At 38.6% G+C, this 16,288-nt stretch overlaps 1 protein-coding gene across 27 annotated transcripts in view; it reads right to left on the bottom strand.

The window, feature by feature from the left end:
* The window catches only part of ATRX (ATRX chromatin remodeler), a 201,291-nt gene that overhangs the window by 79,540 nt on the left and 105,463 nt on the right, over positions 1-16,288 (bottom strand). For 24 of the 27 annotated variants that reach the window (XR_011385580.1, XR_011385579.1, XM_070067077.1 and 21 more), the window contains 5 exons: positions 14,372-14,547; positions 11,630-11,747; positions 2,536-2,669; positions 1,863-1,951; positions 1,562-1,734 (listed from right to left, as the gene is read on the bottom strand). Coding sequence is in view for 25 of the 27 variants with exons in the window: in XM_070067077.1 (XP_069923178.1) it covers positions 1,562-1,734; positions 1,863-1,951; positions 2,536-2,669; positions 11,630-11,747; positions 14,372-14,547 (690 nt within the window). In the remaining 2 variants the exon portion in view is untranslated. The remainder of the gene's footprint in view (positions 1-1,561; positions 1,735-1,862; positions 1,952-2,535; positions 2,670-11,629; positions 11,748-14,371; positions 14,548-16,288) is intronic. The other 3 variants (XM_051827347.2, XM_051827350.2, XM_051827355.2) reach the window with 1 other exon arrangement.

The raw sequence follows: 16,288 nt of genomic DNA, 5'->3' as shown, positions 1-16,288 counted from the left end.
GTCCTATGGAAAACTCCCCAGATGGCTGTAATGGCCAGAGCTGCGCCAATCTGAAGCCAAGAGCCAGGAGCTTCCTCTGGGTCTCCCACGTGGGTACAGGGGCCAAGGACTTGGGCCATCTTCAGCTGTTTTCCCAGGCCATATCAGAGAGCTGGATCGGAAAAGGAGCAGCCAGGACTAGAACCGGCGCCCATATGGGATGCCAGCGCTTCAGGCCAGGGCGTTAACCCACTGCGCCACAGCATCGGCCCCTCTTACATGTACTACAGGAAAGGGATTTCTTTCTAAAGTTACACAGTAATGTGGCCAGGGACATCCTCCTGCGGCGCTGACATCCCATATGTGCGCCAATTCTAGTCCCAGTTGCTCCACTCCCAATCCAGCTCTCTGCTGAACAGTAGAAGATGGCCCAAGTCCTTGGGCTCCTGCAACAGCATGGGAGACCCGGAAGAAGCCCCTGGCTCCTGGCTTTGGTTCAGCACAGTTCTGACCATTGCAGCCATTTGGAGAGTGAATCATTGGAAAGAAGATCTTTTTCTCTGTCTCTACCTCTCACTGTCTATAACTCTACCTCTCAAATAAAAAGTAAATAAAATCTTTTAAAAAAAGTTACACAGTAATGATTATTTATGATGCACGAAAAAATGTTCAGGATCACTAGACATCTGGGAAATACAAATCAAAACCACAATGAGCTTTCAGTTCACCCCAGAATGGCTCTCATACAGAAATCAACAAACAACATATGCTGGCAAGTATGTGGAGAAAAGGGTAACCTAATCACTGTTGGTGGAAGGGTAAACTGGGACAGCCACTATGGAAGACGGTATGGAGATACCTCAGGAAGCTGAATATAAACCTACCATATGACCCAGCAATACCATTCATGGGAAGTTATTAAAAGCAGATTAGATCAGCATATGAAAGAGTTATCTGTACCCCTATGTTCATTGCAGGTCAATTCACAAAAGCCAAGATATAGAATTAACCTAGATGTCCATCAATTGGTGACTGGATAAAGAAACTAAGGTATACATACACTATGGGTAAAAAGGAATGAAATCCTGTCATTTTCAACACAATAGATGCAATTAGACACCTTTATACTTAGTGAAATAAGCCAGTCCCAAAAAGACAAATATCATATGTTTTCTCTGACATGCAATAACTAATACAGTACATAAAAGGTAATCTATGAGTGTAACTGACATTTTGAAACTCAATGATTTGTTAGAACCTTTGTCTCTACTGTTGAGGAATAGTGGTTATTTTTTTCCATACTATCTGTTGAATTCTTTACTTAGTGTAAGGTTCATCTTATGAGTATAAACTGAAAGATTCCTCAATCTGTTTATAGAAAATACATGCAATTTCTATACCTTAAAGTGTAAAAAATCAGATATTTGTTGTAATGATGTGTACCTCATTATCCTAGACTCATCAATTAAGGAAATAAATTCCTTTGAGTCAACCAGTAAAGACAACAAATAACTAAAAAAAGGACTAATAACATGACATTTTCTAAATCATCATGTATAAAGGCCACATTCTTTAGACTCACTTTCTTCCAGCTTCAAAGAAACTGAAGGGTTGTTTCCTGTTTCATCCACATTTCCGTCACCACCTCCTCGAGACCTTGAATTCCATACTTTAATCACTTCAACATCATTGTCACTGCCACTTCCACTTGAGCTACTATCTTTTTTCCCCTTTTTTCCCTTTGTTTTCTTCTTTCTAAAAAAAGGGGAAAACTCAGATTGTAAGAAAGTATAGGAAATAGACAAATGCCAATCATCAGAGGACAATGAGTAAGAAGGAGTTTTAAATGTGTCAATACAGGGTACAAAAAGTACTCAATTTACTTTGTATAATCATCGGAGCTTAAACTCATGGAGGTCTCATCTGAATCTGAAGCTATAAATTCATCCATACTGTCTTCATCAAAATATCCCTACAGAAAAAAAGACACGTTTTAATAATTTATGTCAATTTATATGAGGAATTATAGTGATGTTTATTTCCCTTAATCATAAGTTAATTGACATGAAGTAATGCAGGACTGAAGAACTATCATAGATTTTAGAGAGACATGGCAGATAAGACTATTATATAATGGTGGTGGGGGTGGTGCACCCGGAATGGATCATGAAAAAGAAAAAAAACTTAAGTACAAACATTAATGAGACCCAAATAAAGTTTGATTTTTAGTTAATAGTTTTATACCACAGTTAAATTTCTTGGTATTGATCAATTTACTATAATTATGCAAGATGTGAACATTAGGAGAAGCGGGGTCAACTGATGAACTATTTTTACAACTTACACAAGTGTAAAATCATTTTAAGCTTTATAGACTGGGCTCAATAAAAGATTAACATTTAACACTTCCTGAAATCATAATGCATTCAAGACATATTGAAATGAACTAGAAAAAAATTTAGAATTAATACACAAAAAAGCAACAGAAACTCTTCCCTAAGCATACACTACCTCCAAAAAATACCTTTTCAACAATTTTTAGGTTACCTCATTTACCTTATTTTCTTTGCTAATATAGTCCAGCTGTAAACACCAAGGATGAGTCCAGATTCTACTTAACATCTGAAAATCTTGGAAAAGTTTTGCACCTGCCTTTCCTCTTCCGCCTTCACTGCTATTACCTACACCTGCTCAAATAAAAAAAAAACAAAAAAACAAAACTTTAATATACGAGAATTCTCTGTTTTACCCATGGTGTTTCTAGATTACAGGTCTTTAACCTTAAATGTGATAGCAGGTATTGGCAATGTGAAGAAGCTTACAAACTCTGTTTTTTAGAAATAGATTAAAACACATAAAATAAATGAGATTATGAAATAAGCTGATCATATAAAAGTTATCAAACTACTAAAGGACAAATGTATGGTACAAAACATATGTGACTTTTGAAAATAGTGAAGTAACAATATACATAAAGCAGTAAGTCTATTGAGTACCTAGAACTTTGAGTACTGATGAACATAAATAATTTCAAGACATTAGTAACACAGGGTAAAAAATATCCCTGACTTCTTTGGTGAAGAAGTTAGTTGTCACTAATACTACTATAGTCTAATTGCCTATACTCATAATTGGAAAAAAAATGCTGCCGTTCTTATTCAGGTTTTTATACACCTCTAAATTATATCCACCTTCAATTACAAACTCATGTTATAGGTAAAGTTTTGCTCCATATAGACTGTCCTTTAGCTAGCGATTCTCTACAACTACACTTATTCAAAAAGTATAATTTTCTTAAAGATTTATTTTATTTATTTGAAAGACAGAGTTACAGAGAGAGGCAGAGACAGAGAGAAAGGTCTTCCATCCACTGGTTCACTCCCCAGATGGCTGCAATGGCCAGAACTGTGCGGATCCGGAGCCAGGAGCCAGGAGCCAGGAGCTTCTTCCAGGTCTCAAACGTGGGTGCAGGGGCCCAATGACTTGGGCCATCTCCTACTGATTTCCCAGGCCATAGCAGAAGTTGGATCGGAAGTGGAACAGCCAGGACTAGAACCAGCGCCCATATGGGATGCCAGCGCTTCAGGCCAGGGTTGTAACCCACTGTGCCAAAGCGCAGTCCCCAAAAAGTTTAATTTTAAAAATTGTTTTTGAAGTACAAGATGCAAACATTTGCTTTGTTATTTTCATAATAATTTCAGAGTACTATTCTTAAAACTACAATGAAAAGGAAATGAATACATATTTCATTAATTTTAAAATTTCTGGTGGAATGAAAAAAGAGCACACCTAATTGAAAAGAAAAAAACAGCATTCAAGTAATTATATATTTTCTTAGCCATAGTTCTAAATGCTGTTAAGTCCTGCTTCCATAAGTGATGGGAAAAAATTCAGTAAAGACAGGAAACAATAATAAAACTTCATAAAAATCTGTGATTGCTATTCTGCTAAAAGGTATATTTCCATTTTGAAAAACAGAAATCATTGCTATAAAAATGAACGATCTAATTTCCCAGAATTCAGCTATTCATAGCAGTTTCTTAAAATATTTATCATGTCTTGATTTATTGTGTTGTCTGTGTTACTTTTTGAAACACAGCTAATCAATTATGTTAATAGCCTCAAAGAACCCATTGTTGGTTTCAAAGATTTTCTCTATTTTTGTTTGTCCTAAAAAGTTTTATTTACTTATTTTCAAGAGCAATAGAGAACGACAGACACAGACACAGATCTTCCACCCACTAATTCACGCCCAGAATATGGGCCCAGCCTAGGCCAGAGCCAGGAGTCTGAACTCCATCTGAGTCTCCCAAGGTGGTTGCAGGGTCCCAAGTACTTGGGTTATCATCACCTGATTTACCAGTTGCATTTAGGAGGGTGGTAGAGTGGAAATGAATTAGCCAAGACTCAAACCAGTGATCACATGGTTTGCTATTGTTGCAAGTGATGACTCAATCCACTGTACCACAATGCAGGCCCTTGTTAATCTTTTTTTTACTTTTCCTTCTTTTCACAGTAATTCAAAGGGAGAGAGAGTGCCAAAGGCAGCTTCCACCTGCTGTTTCACCCTCCAAATGCTCCCTACAGCATGGGATGGGCCAGGGAACTAAATATGTCTCCCACATTAGTGGTAGGAGCCATGTATTTGAGCCATCATCTGCGGTCTCCCAGAAGGTGGATCACAAGCAGAGTAGCTGTGACTCAAATTTAGGCACTCCATTAGAATATGCAGGAGTCACAATAGGACGGGTTAACCTGTTGTACCACAATATACACCACATATTTCTTTTTGCTCTTCTGTTACATGTATTCTTTTTTTTATTTAAGATTTATATGTGGGAAAGAGAGTTACAGAGGGGGAGAGGGAGGGTTAGGGAGATTTTCCATATGCTGGTTCACTCCCCAAATAAAGAAATTGTTGGAAAGCAGATACAATTAAATTGGTACTGGGAAGTGTGAAATCAAAGTTGCACAACCCAAAGAGGTATATAGGCAGCAACAACAAAAAGGAGAAAGAGGTGCTGCAGCTGGTAGAAGAGGTCAGTGCCAAAACTAGAACCAAGGATTTAGTAACTATTATGAAACTATGGATAGGAATATGCAGATTACAGTGGTCAACAGAGCACTTCAGGCAAGGCATTGAGGGGGTGGCAATCACCAAAACAATTAATAGCTTTACTAAAGGAGGGCTCTGGAGAAAACAGGAGATGCTAAAGAAACTCATATTGCAGTAAGGAACGGAAGACTGATCTTCTAAGATGATTATTTTGTAAAAGACTTTCTAGTGTACAAGGCACAAATGTGTCCAACTGTGAATAAGTGTCAATTAGTTTTGTTTTTACTTTGTTGTTTGCTATCTGTTATGACTCAATATGGATTTGTGTTTATACAAATTTTGTGTGCTTTCATGTTAAACCTCAAATTCTTCCTTATGTGATAGCTAAAAAAAGAAAATAGGGATCAGAGCAGAAATAAATCAAACTATAGAAAAAAAAAATTTAGAGGTATTCTTAGAAAAAAGCAAAGTTGACATAGCCTTAGCCACACTGAGAGAGATTCAAATAAATAAAATCAGAAATGAGAATATATTACCTTTTCAACTGAAGCCTCAGAAATAAAAATGGTCATAAAGCCATATTATAATTATTTACCAACAAACTGGAAAACTACAGGAAATAAATTCCTACAAACAACCTACCAACATTGGGTCTAAAGAAAAAAATAGCCAGAAGAGACTAATTACAAATAAAGAAAATTAATCAAGCAAAATCCTTCCAACAAAGAGGAGCCCAGAATCAGACTGTTTCGCAGATAAATTCTACCAAAGAGGAACTAATAACAAGCTACCTAAAACTTGAATTAGAGGGAGGGGCCGGCACTGTGGCTTACCAAGGGAAGCCACAGCCTGCAGTTGCCAGCATCCCATATGGGCACCAGTTCAAGTCCCGACTGCTCCACTTCCGATCCAGCTCTCTGCTATGGTCTGGGAAAGCAGTACAAGATGGCCCAAGTCATTGGAACGCTGTACCCGTGGGGGAGACCCAGAGGAGGCTCCTGGTTCCTGGATTCGGAGCAATCGATTGGGGTCTCTCTCTCTCTCTCTCTCTCTCTCCATAACTCTGACTTTCAAATAAATTAATAAATCTTTAACAAAAAAAGGTATTAGAAGAAATATTTCCAAACTCATTTTACGAGGCCAGCATTACCCTGACACAAAAGCTGAACAAATATACTGCAAGAAAACCATAAACCAATGTTACATACAAAAAAGTCCTCAATAAATTACTAGTAAATCTAATGGAACACATCAAAGAGTTTACACACCATGACCAAGGAGGATTTAATCCTAGGATAAAAGACTGGTATGGCATATGCAATAATGATATATATCACACTAATCAAATGAAATAATAAAAATCACATAAAGATTTCATGATAAAAAAATAAACAGGTAAAGAAATTTCTTCAGTAGAATAAAAGCGACTTTTTTATATATATTGCCAGGCAGAGTTAGACAGTGAGAGAGAGACAGAGAGAAATTTGTAGACCGTTGGTTCATTTCCCTAATGGCCACTATGGCCAGCACTGCGCCAATCCAAAGCCAGGAGCCGGTACTTCCTCCCGGTCTCCCATGTGGGTGCAGGGACCCAAGCACCTGGGCCATCCCTCCACTACCTTCCCAGGCCAAAGCAGAGAGCTGGACTGGAAGAGGAGTGACCGGGACTAGTACCCGGCGTGCCAACCAGGACTAGAACCCAGGGTGCCGGCGCCGCAGGTGGAGGATTAGCCAAGTGAGCCACGGGCGCCAGACTAAAAGCCATTTATGAGAGCAAAACAGTTAAAACATAATCAACAGGGAAAAACTGAAAGCATTCTAATATCTGGAACAAAAGAAGAGTGAGGACACTAATCACTTCTATTTAAAACAGTACTAGGGCTGGCACTGTAGCACAGTGGATTAAGCTGTTGCCTTCAGTACTGGCATCCGACATGGGCGCCAGTACAAGTTCCGGCTGCTCCACTTCTATCCAACTCTCTGCTATGGCCTGGGAAAGCAGCAGAACATGGCCCAAGTTCTTGGGCTTCTGTACCTGCGTGGCAGACCCGGAAGAAGCTCCTGGCTTAGAATCGGCGCAGCTCCAGCTGTTGCGCGTGACTGGTCTTCCAGCAGATGGAAGAACTTTCTCTGTCTCTCTCTGCCTCTCCTTCTTTCTGTGTGTAGCTCTTTCAAATAAATAAATAAATCCGTAAAAAAATTTAAATAAAACAATACTACAAGCACTAGTAAGAGCAATTAGATAAAGGAAAAATTAACAGGGGAAATCAAATCAAATTAGAAAAGAAGAAGTAAAATTATCCCTTTTTGCACAGGACATGATCCTATATGCAAAAAAAAAAAAAAAAAAAAAAAAAAAAAAAAAAAAAAACACACACACTATGGGCCATCACTGCAGTGTAGTAGGCTAAGCTTCTGCCTGTGGCAGCAGCATCGTATATAGGTGCCAGTTCATGTCCTGGCTGCTCCACTTCCAATCCAGCTCTCTGCTGTGGCCTGGGAAAGCAGCAGAACATAGCCTAAGTCCTTAGGTCCCAGCACCTGAACGGGACACCTGGAAGAAGCTCCCAGCTCCTGCCTTTGGATCGGCCCAGTTCCGGCTGATGCAGTCATTTGGGGAATGAACAAGTGGATGGAAGACCTTCCTCTCGGTGTCTCCCTCTGTCTGTCTGTAATTCTACATCTCAAATATATAAAATCTTTAAGTAAAAATGGAATTCTACTAAAAAACTATTAAAACTAATAAATGAATTCAGTAAAGTTACAGAACAAAAACCAAAAAAGGAAAATCATTGTGACTTCTTTACATCAATAACATCTTATCCAAAACAAATTTCATTTATTACAGCATGAAAAGAAAATACTTACAAACAAATTTAACCAATGACATGAAAGATCTGTTCACTTAAAAATGATGAAAAGTACTAAAGAGGGCCGGCGCCGCGGCTCACTAGGCTAATCCTCCACCTTGTGGTGCTGGCACACCGGGTTCTAGTCCCGGTAGGGGCGCCGGATTCCATCCTGGTTGCCCCTCTTCCAGGCCAGCTCTCTGCTGTGGCCAGGGAGTGCAGTGGAGGATGGCCCACGTCCTTGGGCCCTGCACCCCATGGGAGACCAGGAGAAGCACCTGGCTCCTGGCTTTGGATCAGCGCAGTGCGCCAGCCGCGGCGGCCATTGGAGGGTGAACCAACGGCAAAGGAAGACCTCTCTCTCTCTCTCTCTCACTGTCCACTCTGCCTCTCAAAAAAAATAAAAAATAAAAAATAGAAAAGTACTAAAGATACAAATAAATGAAATGGTACCCTGTTCTTTGGATTAGCAAAATTAATATTATTAGTATGTCTACACTAGCCCAAATAATATATACATTCAATAAAATCCTTATAAAAAGTCCAGTGGCATTCTTCTTGGGGATGGGAAGAAGAATTGTAAAACTAATATGAAACCACAAAAGATCTCTAGTAGCAAGTAAAATTTATGAAAAATTTGAAGACATAACATTTTCCTATTTCAACGTATATTGCAAAGCAATAGTAATCAAAACAGTGTGGTGCTGCCATTACAGACAGAATGAAACAGAAGAGATCCCAGAAATAAACCCAAATGTATTCAATCAACTAATGCTTAACAAATTCACCATGAAGAAAAAAATGTCTCTTCAGTAAATGAAGCCAGGGAAACTGGAGAGCCACATGAAAGAAAAAACTGGATCCGTATCTTAAATTACAGATAAGGATCTGTAATCAAAAATCAACTCAAAATGTATTACAAAGACATGAAACTGTAAAACTCCTTGACGGGAGCCAGCACTGAGGTATAGGGAGTAATGCCACTGCCTACAGTGTCAGCATCCCATATGGGCACCGGTTTGAGTCCTGGCTGCTCCACTTCCGATCCAGCTCTCTGCAATGGCCTGGGAAAGCAGTAGAATATAGCCCAAGTCCTTTTAAAAACACATGTTAGAGGGGCTGGCGCTGTGGCGCAGCAGGTTAATGATCTGGCCTGAAGCACCCGCATCCCATGTGGGCGCTGGTTCAACACCCGGTTGCTCCACTTCCATTCCAGCTCTCTGCTATGGCCTGGGAAAGCAGTGGAAGATGGTCCAAGTCCTTGGGCCCCTGCACCCACGTGGGAGACCCAGAGGAGGCTCCTGGCTCCTGCCTTAGGATCGGTACAGTTCCGGCTATTGTGGCCAATTGGGGAGTGAACCAGTGGTCGGAAGACCTCTCTCTCTGCCTCTCCTCGCTCTGTGTAACTCTGACTTTCAAATAAATAAAGAAAGAAATATTAAAAAAAAAAAAAACACGTTAGAAATAATGCATAAAACAAGGCCGGTGTTGCGGCTCACTTGGCTAATCCTCCACCTGCGGCACCGGTACCCGGGCTTCTAGTCCCAGTTGCAGCGCCAGATTCTGGCCCTGTTGTTCCTCTTCCAGTCCAGCTGTCTGCTGTGGCCCGGGAAGGCAGTGGAGGATGGCCCAAGTGCTTGGGCCCTATACTCGCATGGGAGACCAGGAGGAAGCACCTGGCTCCTGGCTTCAGATCAGCGCAGCGCGCTGGCCGTGGTGGCCATTTGGGGGGTTAACCAACAGAAGGAAGACCTCTCTCTCTATCTCTCACTCACTAACTATGCCTGTCAAAAAAAAAAAAAAGAAATATTACATAAAACAAAAGTATAACAATAAATGAAAAAGAACACACAAGGAACCAAGGTGGCATGCCTAAAATACAACAAAAACATAAAAGAGACAAAAGAGAACAATTTGGATTTCAGATACTGGAATGACCAGACACAGACTATAACCGTTTACCATATTTAAAGAAATGTCATAGAAAAGCGTGAAAATTCACATAGAGAAGACACCTTCTAAATCCTATCTCCTAAACTAGGAGTATAGAATAGCAGGCCTTCGGGCCATGTAAGATCATTTGGTCTGGAATCTGCCAAGGCAATCACATAACAGGCTAATTTTAAGTTGATAATTTCGTAAGGCCCACAAATGATGTAATGAATATCCAAATAGGCAGATGAAAGGTTTCCCAAACCTGCAACCAAACCTAGCACATCATTTTGGGAAATGTACTATAATAAATAACCAACAAGTAAGAAATGTCACTTCAGGGTTTGGGACTGTGGTGTAGAGGGTGAGGCTGCGGCCTGCTGTCACAGTATCCCATATGGGCACCAGTTTGAGACCTAGCTGCTCCACTTCCAATCCTATAGTCTAAGAAAGCAGTAGAAGAAGGCCGAAGTGCTTGGGCCCCTGCACCTGCATAGGAGACCCAGAAGAAGCGCCTGGCTCCTGGCTTCGAATCGGCCAACAGGCATTTAGGGAATAAACAGCGGATGAAAGTTCCATATCTCTCCCTCCCCATCTCTCTCTGTCTCTCTCTGCCTTTCAAATAAATAAATCTTAATAAAAATAAATCGCTCCAGACCACAGGCTTGGTTTGGTTGTGTGAAGAGGGACAACCTCAGGCAGACAATGGGACACACATGCAAGTTTACTGATAACCAAAAAATAACTATTTGGTGTATTTTTAGAAAGTACACAAAAAAAAAAAACACAAAAAATGAAAGTCTACTTAGCAAAACCACCCAGAAAACGATTTGGTGAACTTTAAGCATTTGTGTAGATTTTTATCATAACATGGAGAGTATACTACATTCCCTGCCTTGCATTTTGCCTTGTTTTACCTTCAACCATTGTTAACTTGAAAACTGAAAAACAATGACATGGACTTAATTTGCATGTCTTTTATTATTAATGTGGCTGAGCATTTTTGGAAAACACTCTGTACATAAAATGTTTTGGAATGAAATGGACATTTTGAGATACAATGATTGTTTAATAGTCCTTGTCTCTTCCATTGAAGAACAATGCTTCTTTTGTTGAACTCTTTTACTTACTGTAGGGTCAACTTGACGATCATTAAGTAAACCAAAAGTAGATCTCAGTAAAAATTAAGAGTGGGAAAGGAAGGAGGAGGAGGAAGAGGGGTTGAAGCTTGGGCAGGAGGGAGGATAAAGTGGGAAGTATAATTATGTTTCTAAATTTGAATATACAAAATACATGAAACTTGTATAATTTAAATAAAATTTAAAAAATAAAAGAAAATACTCAAAATTCTATGCACCTTCTTCTACTGATTTCCTAAAATAAAACTTTTTCATAAATTAAGGGAATTGTTCCTATATACTGTGTATGTTTTTTCATCAGTTTATTTCTTGAGTTTGGTTTCAACAGTGTCAGGGTACTTCAAAGTGGTTGTGGAAAACAATTACAATAAAATTATTGTGGCGCATAATTTTTTCATAACATGTTTTTCATGAATTTTGAAAAATTTTTGTATACATGGATAGAAAAAATGTTTAAACCAAAATAAACTTATCTTTTATTTACATTTCCCACAAACTTGCTGAAGTATCCTCATACTACTGATTCTTCTTTAACAGAACTACTTTGTGCTTTTAAGAATACCTATTCTATTCAAGTGGAAAAAAGAACAAACATGATAAGATTCAAGAACAAATGCTTCATAAAAAATGTCTATAAAGAAAAGAGAAAACAACAAACTAATTATATTGGTTACCTGTTAAGTGATCTAAGTAGTACTGATAGAGCTTGCATTGAATAGGAGTCATTCTTACAGCTAACACATATTCATGTTTTGGAGGCAGGAACTTTGTTAATGCTGTATAATCTTTCCTCTGTAATTAATAAGAAAAAAAGAAAATCAGTTCATCTAAATATATGACAGGAATGAACTGCTCTAAACATTGTCATTGTGGATAATTAAAATACACATTTAAATAGGTACGCAAAGTACAAGAAAACATTTTCTTAAATACATTTACCCTAAACACACAATTATCCACAATTGATTGTTATCAGTGCCTTTCATATGACTGCACACTAGTATACTGGCAAAAAAAAAAAAAAAAAAAAAAAAAGATTCCAATACACCAGCATAAAGCGAACAATTTAAGATTTCAAGATGGGGCCCAGAGCTGTGGCATAACAGGTAAAATTGCCACCTGCAGTGCAGACCTCTATATAGGCACCGGTCAAGTCCTGGATGCTCCATTTCCAATCCAGCTCTCTGGTATGGCCTGGGAAAGCAGTGGAGGATGGACGAAATCCTTGGGCCTTGGTACCCATGTGGAAGACCTGAAAGAACCTCCAGGCTCCTGGTTTTGGAGTGGCCCAGCTCCAGCTGTTGCAACCATTTGGGGAGTGAACCTACAGATGGAAGATATCTCTCTCTCTCTCTCTCTCTCTCTCTGCCTTTCAAATAAATAAATAAATCTTTTAAAGAAAATATTTCAGGATGGTATTCTCTGCATACAAATAAGAAAATAGCAAACAATGAGGAGCGAACACAGTAGGCAGTGCTAACAAGATGGCTTGCCTGAATCACATAATAAAACCTATGAATCAAAGACTAACACAGCTTAAGATGTCCTCTGGGTAAGATATGCGAATGTGCCAAACAGCATAGAACTACCAAGGTGGCGTTGGCGCAATTGAAAACACCAGCCATGTATAAGCACTCTTGAAACTATTTTATTATGGAGGTATGAAGAAGACATCCTCACTTCCTCAAAAAAAAAAAAAACAGAACACTAATGTGCAGATATAAATGACTACTTAAACCAGAAAAACTCTGCCTATATACTAGTACAATATAGAAACAGATTTTTTACAGGGGTATGTAGCACATCTAACAAAAAATGATGACTATGTCTTATCCAACCAAAATAAGAGTCTATCTCATTTGTTATAATAAATTTGTGCCTATCTTGGTATCTAACATCTTTAAACAAAGTACTGATCTTAAGATCTATTAATTGCTGAGGGCCAGCGTTCTGGTTTGGTGGGTGGGGCCACTGCCTGCAGCGCCAGCATCCCATGTGGACGCAAGTTCGAGATGCGGCTCCTCCACTTCTGATCCAGCTCTCTGCTGTGGGCTGGGAAAGCATTAGATGATGGCCCAAGTCCTTCGGTCCCTGTGCTAATGTGGGAGAAACGGAAGAAGCTCCTGGCTCCTGGCTTCAGATCTGCACAGCTCCAGCCTTTGCTGAGAAGTGTAGAGTGAACCAGTGGATGGGGGAACTCTCTCTCTGCCCCTTCTTCTCTCTCTGTGTAGTAACTCTGACTTTCAAATAAATAAATAAATCTTTAAAAAAAATTCCTGGCCAAGTGTCTATATATTCATTCACTCATATACTTCATTAAGGATCTGTATACAAACAGCACTAATAACCTCTTCAGACTACAGATATATTTCAAACTAATAAAACTGTTCCTTCAGGCTTTAAAAACTGACTCTTTCTTAAATCATACTCATTTCGCAAAACAATTTCAAACAAGGGAGCCTTAGAATACTACCCAATAAAATTAGGGTAAGTGTAGGAATTTCTTAATCATGACAACTGTGATCCTCTTAAGAACTCAATGAAGAATAACATTAATGTAGTAATGTAGGAGGCTTTATACTTAACAAATAATCAACTACATTCTAAACTTCACACTGAAACTTAGAAATTTTTAAAATCTATTTCTTAAATTCTTATTTATTTCATAGAGACAGAGAAACAGTTCCCGTAATCTCGCTCATTTCCCAAATATGCATAACAGTCAGGATTGGGCTGGGCTGGGCGAAAGTTGGGAAATGAAAGCTGGGAACTCAATCCAGATCACCCACATGGGTGGCAGAAACCCAAATACTTGAACCATCATTGCTACCTCCCATGGTCTGCATCAGAAGAAGCTGGAGTTGGGTTCTAAAACCAAGTACTGGTTTTTTGTTTTTTTTTTTTTTTTTTTTTTTTTTTTTTTTTTGACAGGCAGAGTGGACAGAGAGAGAGAGAGAGAGAGAGAAAGGTCTTCCTTTTCTCTTGGTTCACCTCCTAATGGCCACTGTGGTCAGCGCGATGCAGCCCGCACACCGCGCTGATCCGCCAGGTGCTTCTCCTGGTCTCCCACGCGGTTGCAGGGCCCAAGCACTTGGGCCATCCTCCACTTCACTCCCGGGCCATAGCAGAGATCTGGACTGGAAGAGGAGCAACCGGGACTAGAACCTGGAGTGCCGGCGCCACAGGCGGAAGATTAGCCTATTGAGCCATGGCGCCGGTGACATAGTCACCTTGATAGCTAGGTCAAATGACCATCCCAGAAAAGTTTTTAAAAAGTTGAATGTTGCAAACTATTCAAAACTAAACACTGACAAAGGAAGAAAAAAAAAACATAAAAAAGGTTTAAAGTCAGAAAACATTATCAGATTCCAATTTAAGAAAATAACATTTTTTATTATTATGGAAAATATTTGTACCTGAACACATCCAGCTAACATCTCATAGAGAATATGAGCACGTTTTTTCATCACTCTGACATCTACCATGGTGGAATCGGCACACTGACCATTCTGAATTGGATTTATGAATCTATTCCTGAACTCCTTAATGGATCCAAGCAAATTTTCCTTGATAAAGTTAACCATACAGTGATCTAAGAAAGAAGATATTAATTAACAATATTAACAATGGTTAAAAAGACTCACAAAAACTCCTAGATGAATTGCTCATGTCAATAATACATGAAATAAAAGCATTAGAATTAAACTACAAAGAAACAAATATCAAATTAAATATAGCATAAATATTAGCTATAAAACAACTATAGAACTGGATTACCTAAATCAGATAAAAATTTGAAATAAAAATCATCCCTAAATACTATACACTAATTTAAAAAAAAAACTAAGGAAACTTTATTCTTAATTTTTATATTTTAAAGAAATTTATTGATACATGAGATTCTCAGGGTCATAACAAATGCATGATAATAACTACAAAAGTTTTATCAATTAATAATGTGATATTAATACAAAGAACACACATTCAATGTAGTTCATAGACATTTCTAAGAATATAATGATACTTTCCTTCTCTCCTCCCTCTCTTAATTTTTTAAATAACATATTTTTAATTTACTATATAGTCAAAAGCTTAATACTATATTAAGTAAAGAATTCAACAAGTAAAAAGTAAAAAGATCATAGTTCAGCAGGAATAAGGCAAAGGTTATAAACAATGAAATGATTACCATACACTCAGACAGTAAATTTTAAAATCAACATAGGTCATTGAAACTATAGTAGTGTACCATTCTTACCTATTTGGCAAACATATAAAACAACATTTGACAAAACTATTTTTGTAGCAATACTGATACATACAGACAATTCTTTTTATTACTGTTTTTACATTTTTTTTAGCTTCCACATGGAAGGAAGAACATGTAGTATTTGTTCTCATTATTCATTATAACATATATAAGACAAGTAAACTGTGGCTCTAACCATGGTTTTTATTTAGTCTAAGACTACCCCATTAGAAAAGATAGAACTCGTCCCAAAAAGAATTTTTGAAATTGCAAACTTGAGGGGCCAGCATTGTGGCGTACCAGGTACAGCCACAGGCTACAGTGCCAGCATCCAAAATGGGCACAGGTTTGTACCTGGCTGCTCTGCTTCCTGTCTAACTCCCTGCTAATGTGCCTGGGAAAGTAGTAGAGGAAGGCCCAAGTACTTGGCTACGCATGTGGGAGACCCAGAATCAACTCCTGGATCCTGGCTCTGGCCTGGTTCAGCCCTAGCAGATGCAACCATTTGGACAGTAAACCAGCAGATGGAGGATCACACTTTCTTTCTCTTTTTCTCTATAATTCTGACATTCAAATAAGTAAATAAGTCTTTAAAACAAATTAATTAAATAAAAGATTTTTCTTCTTTAATTTTTTAAAGATTTTATATATTTATTTATTTATTTATTTGAGAGGTAGAATTACAGACAGTGAGAGGGAGAGACAGAGAAAGAGGTTTTCCAACCACTGGTTCACTCTCCAAATGGCTGCAACGGCTGGAGATGGGCTAATCCGAAGCCAGGAGGCAGAAGCTTCTTCCAGGTCTTCCATGAGGGTACAGGTGTCCAAGTACTTGGTCTACCTTCTGCTGCTTTCCCACGCCATAGCAGAGAGCTGGTTCGGAAGAGGAGCAGCCCCAAGACTCGCAATGGTGCCCATATGGGATGCCAGCACTGAAGGTGAAAAATTAACCTACTGCACCACAGCACTGGTCCCATAAGATTTTTCTTTATAAAAAAAGAATACAATAACTTAAAAATATCAAACGGCTATTACAATGGGAAACAGAAAAATGTGGGATATTATATAGGGAAATTTCAATTTG

This window comes from Oryctolagus cuniculus, chromosome X (genome assembly GCF_964237555.1).
Source record: "Oryctolagus cuniculus chromosome X, mOryCun1.1, whole genome shotgun sequence".
Classification (NCBI taxonomy): domain Eukaryota; kingdom Metazoa; phylum Chordata; class Mammalia; order Lagomorpha; family Leporidae; genus Oryctolagus; species Oryctolagus cuniculus.
The sequence above is the reverse complement of the archived record's forward strand: the minus strand, read 5'-3'. Positions and strand labels throughout refer to the sequence as shown.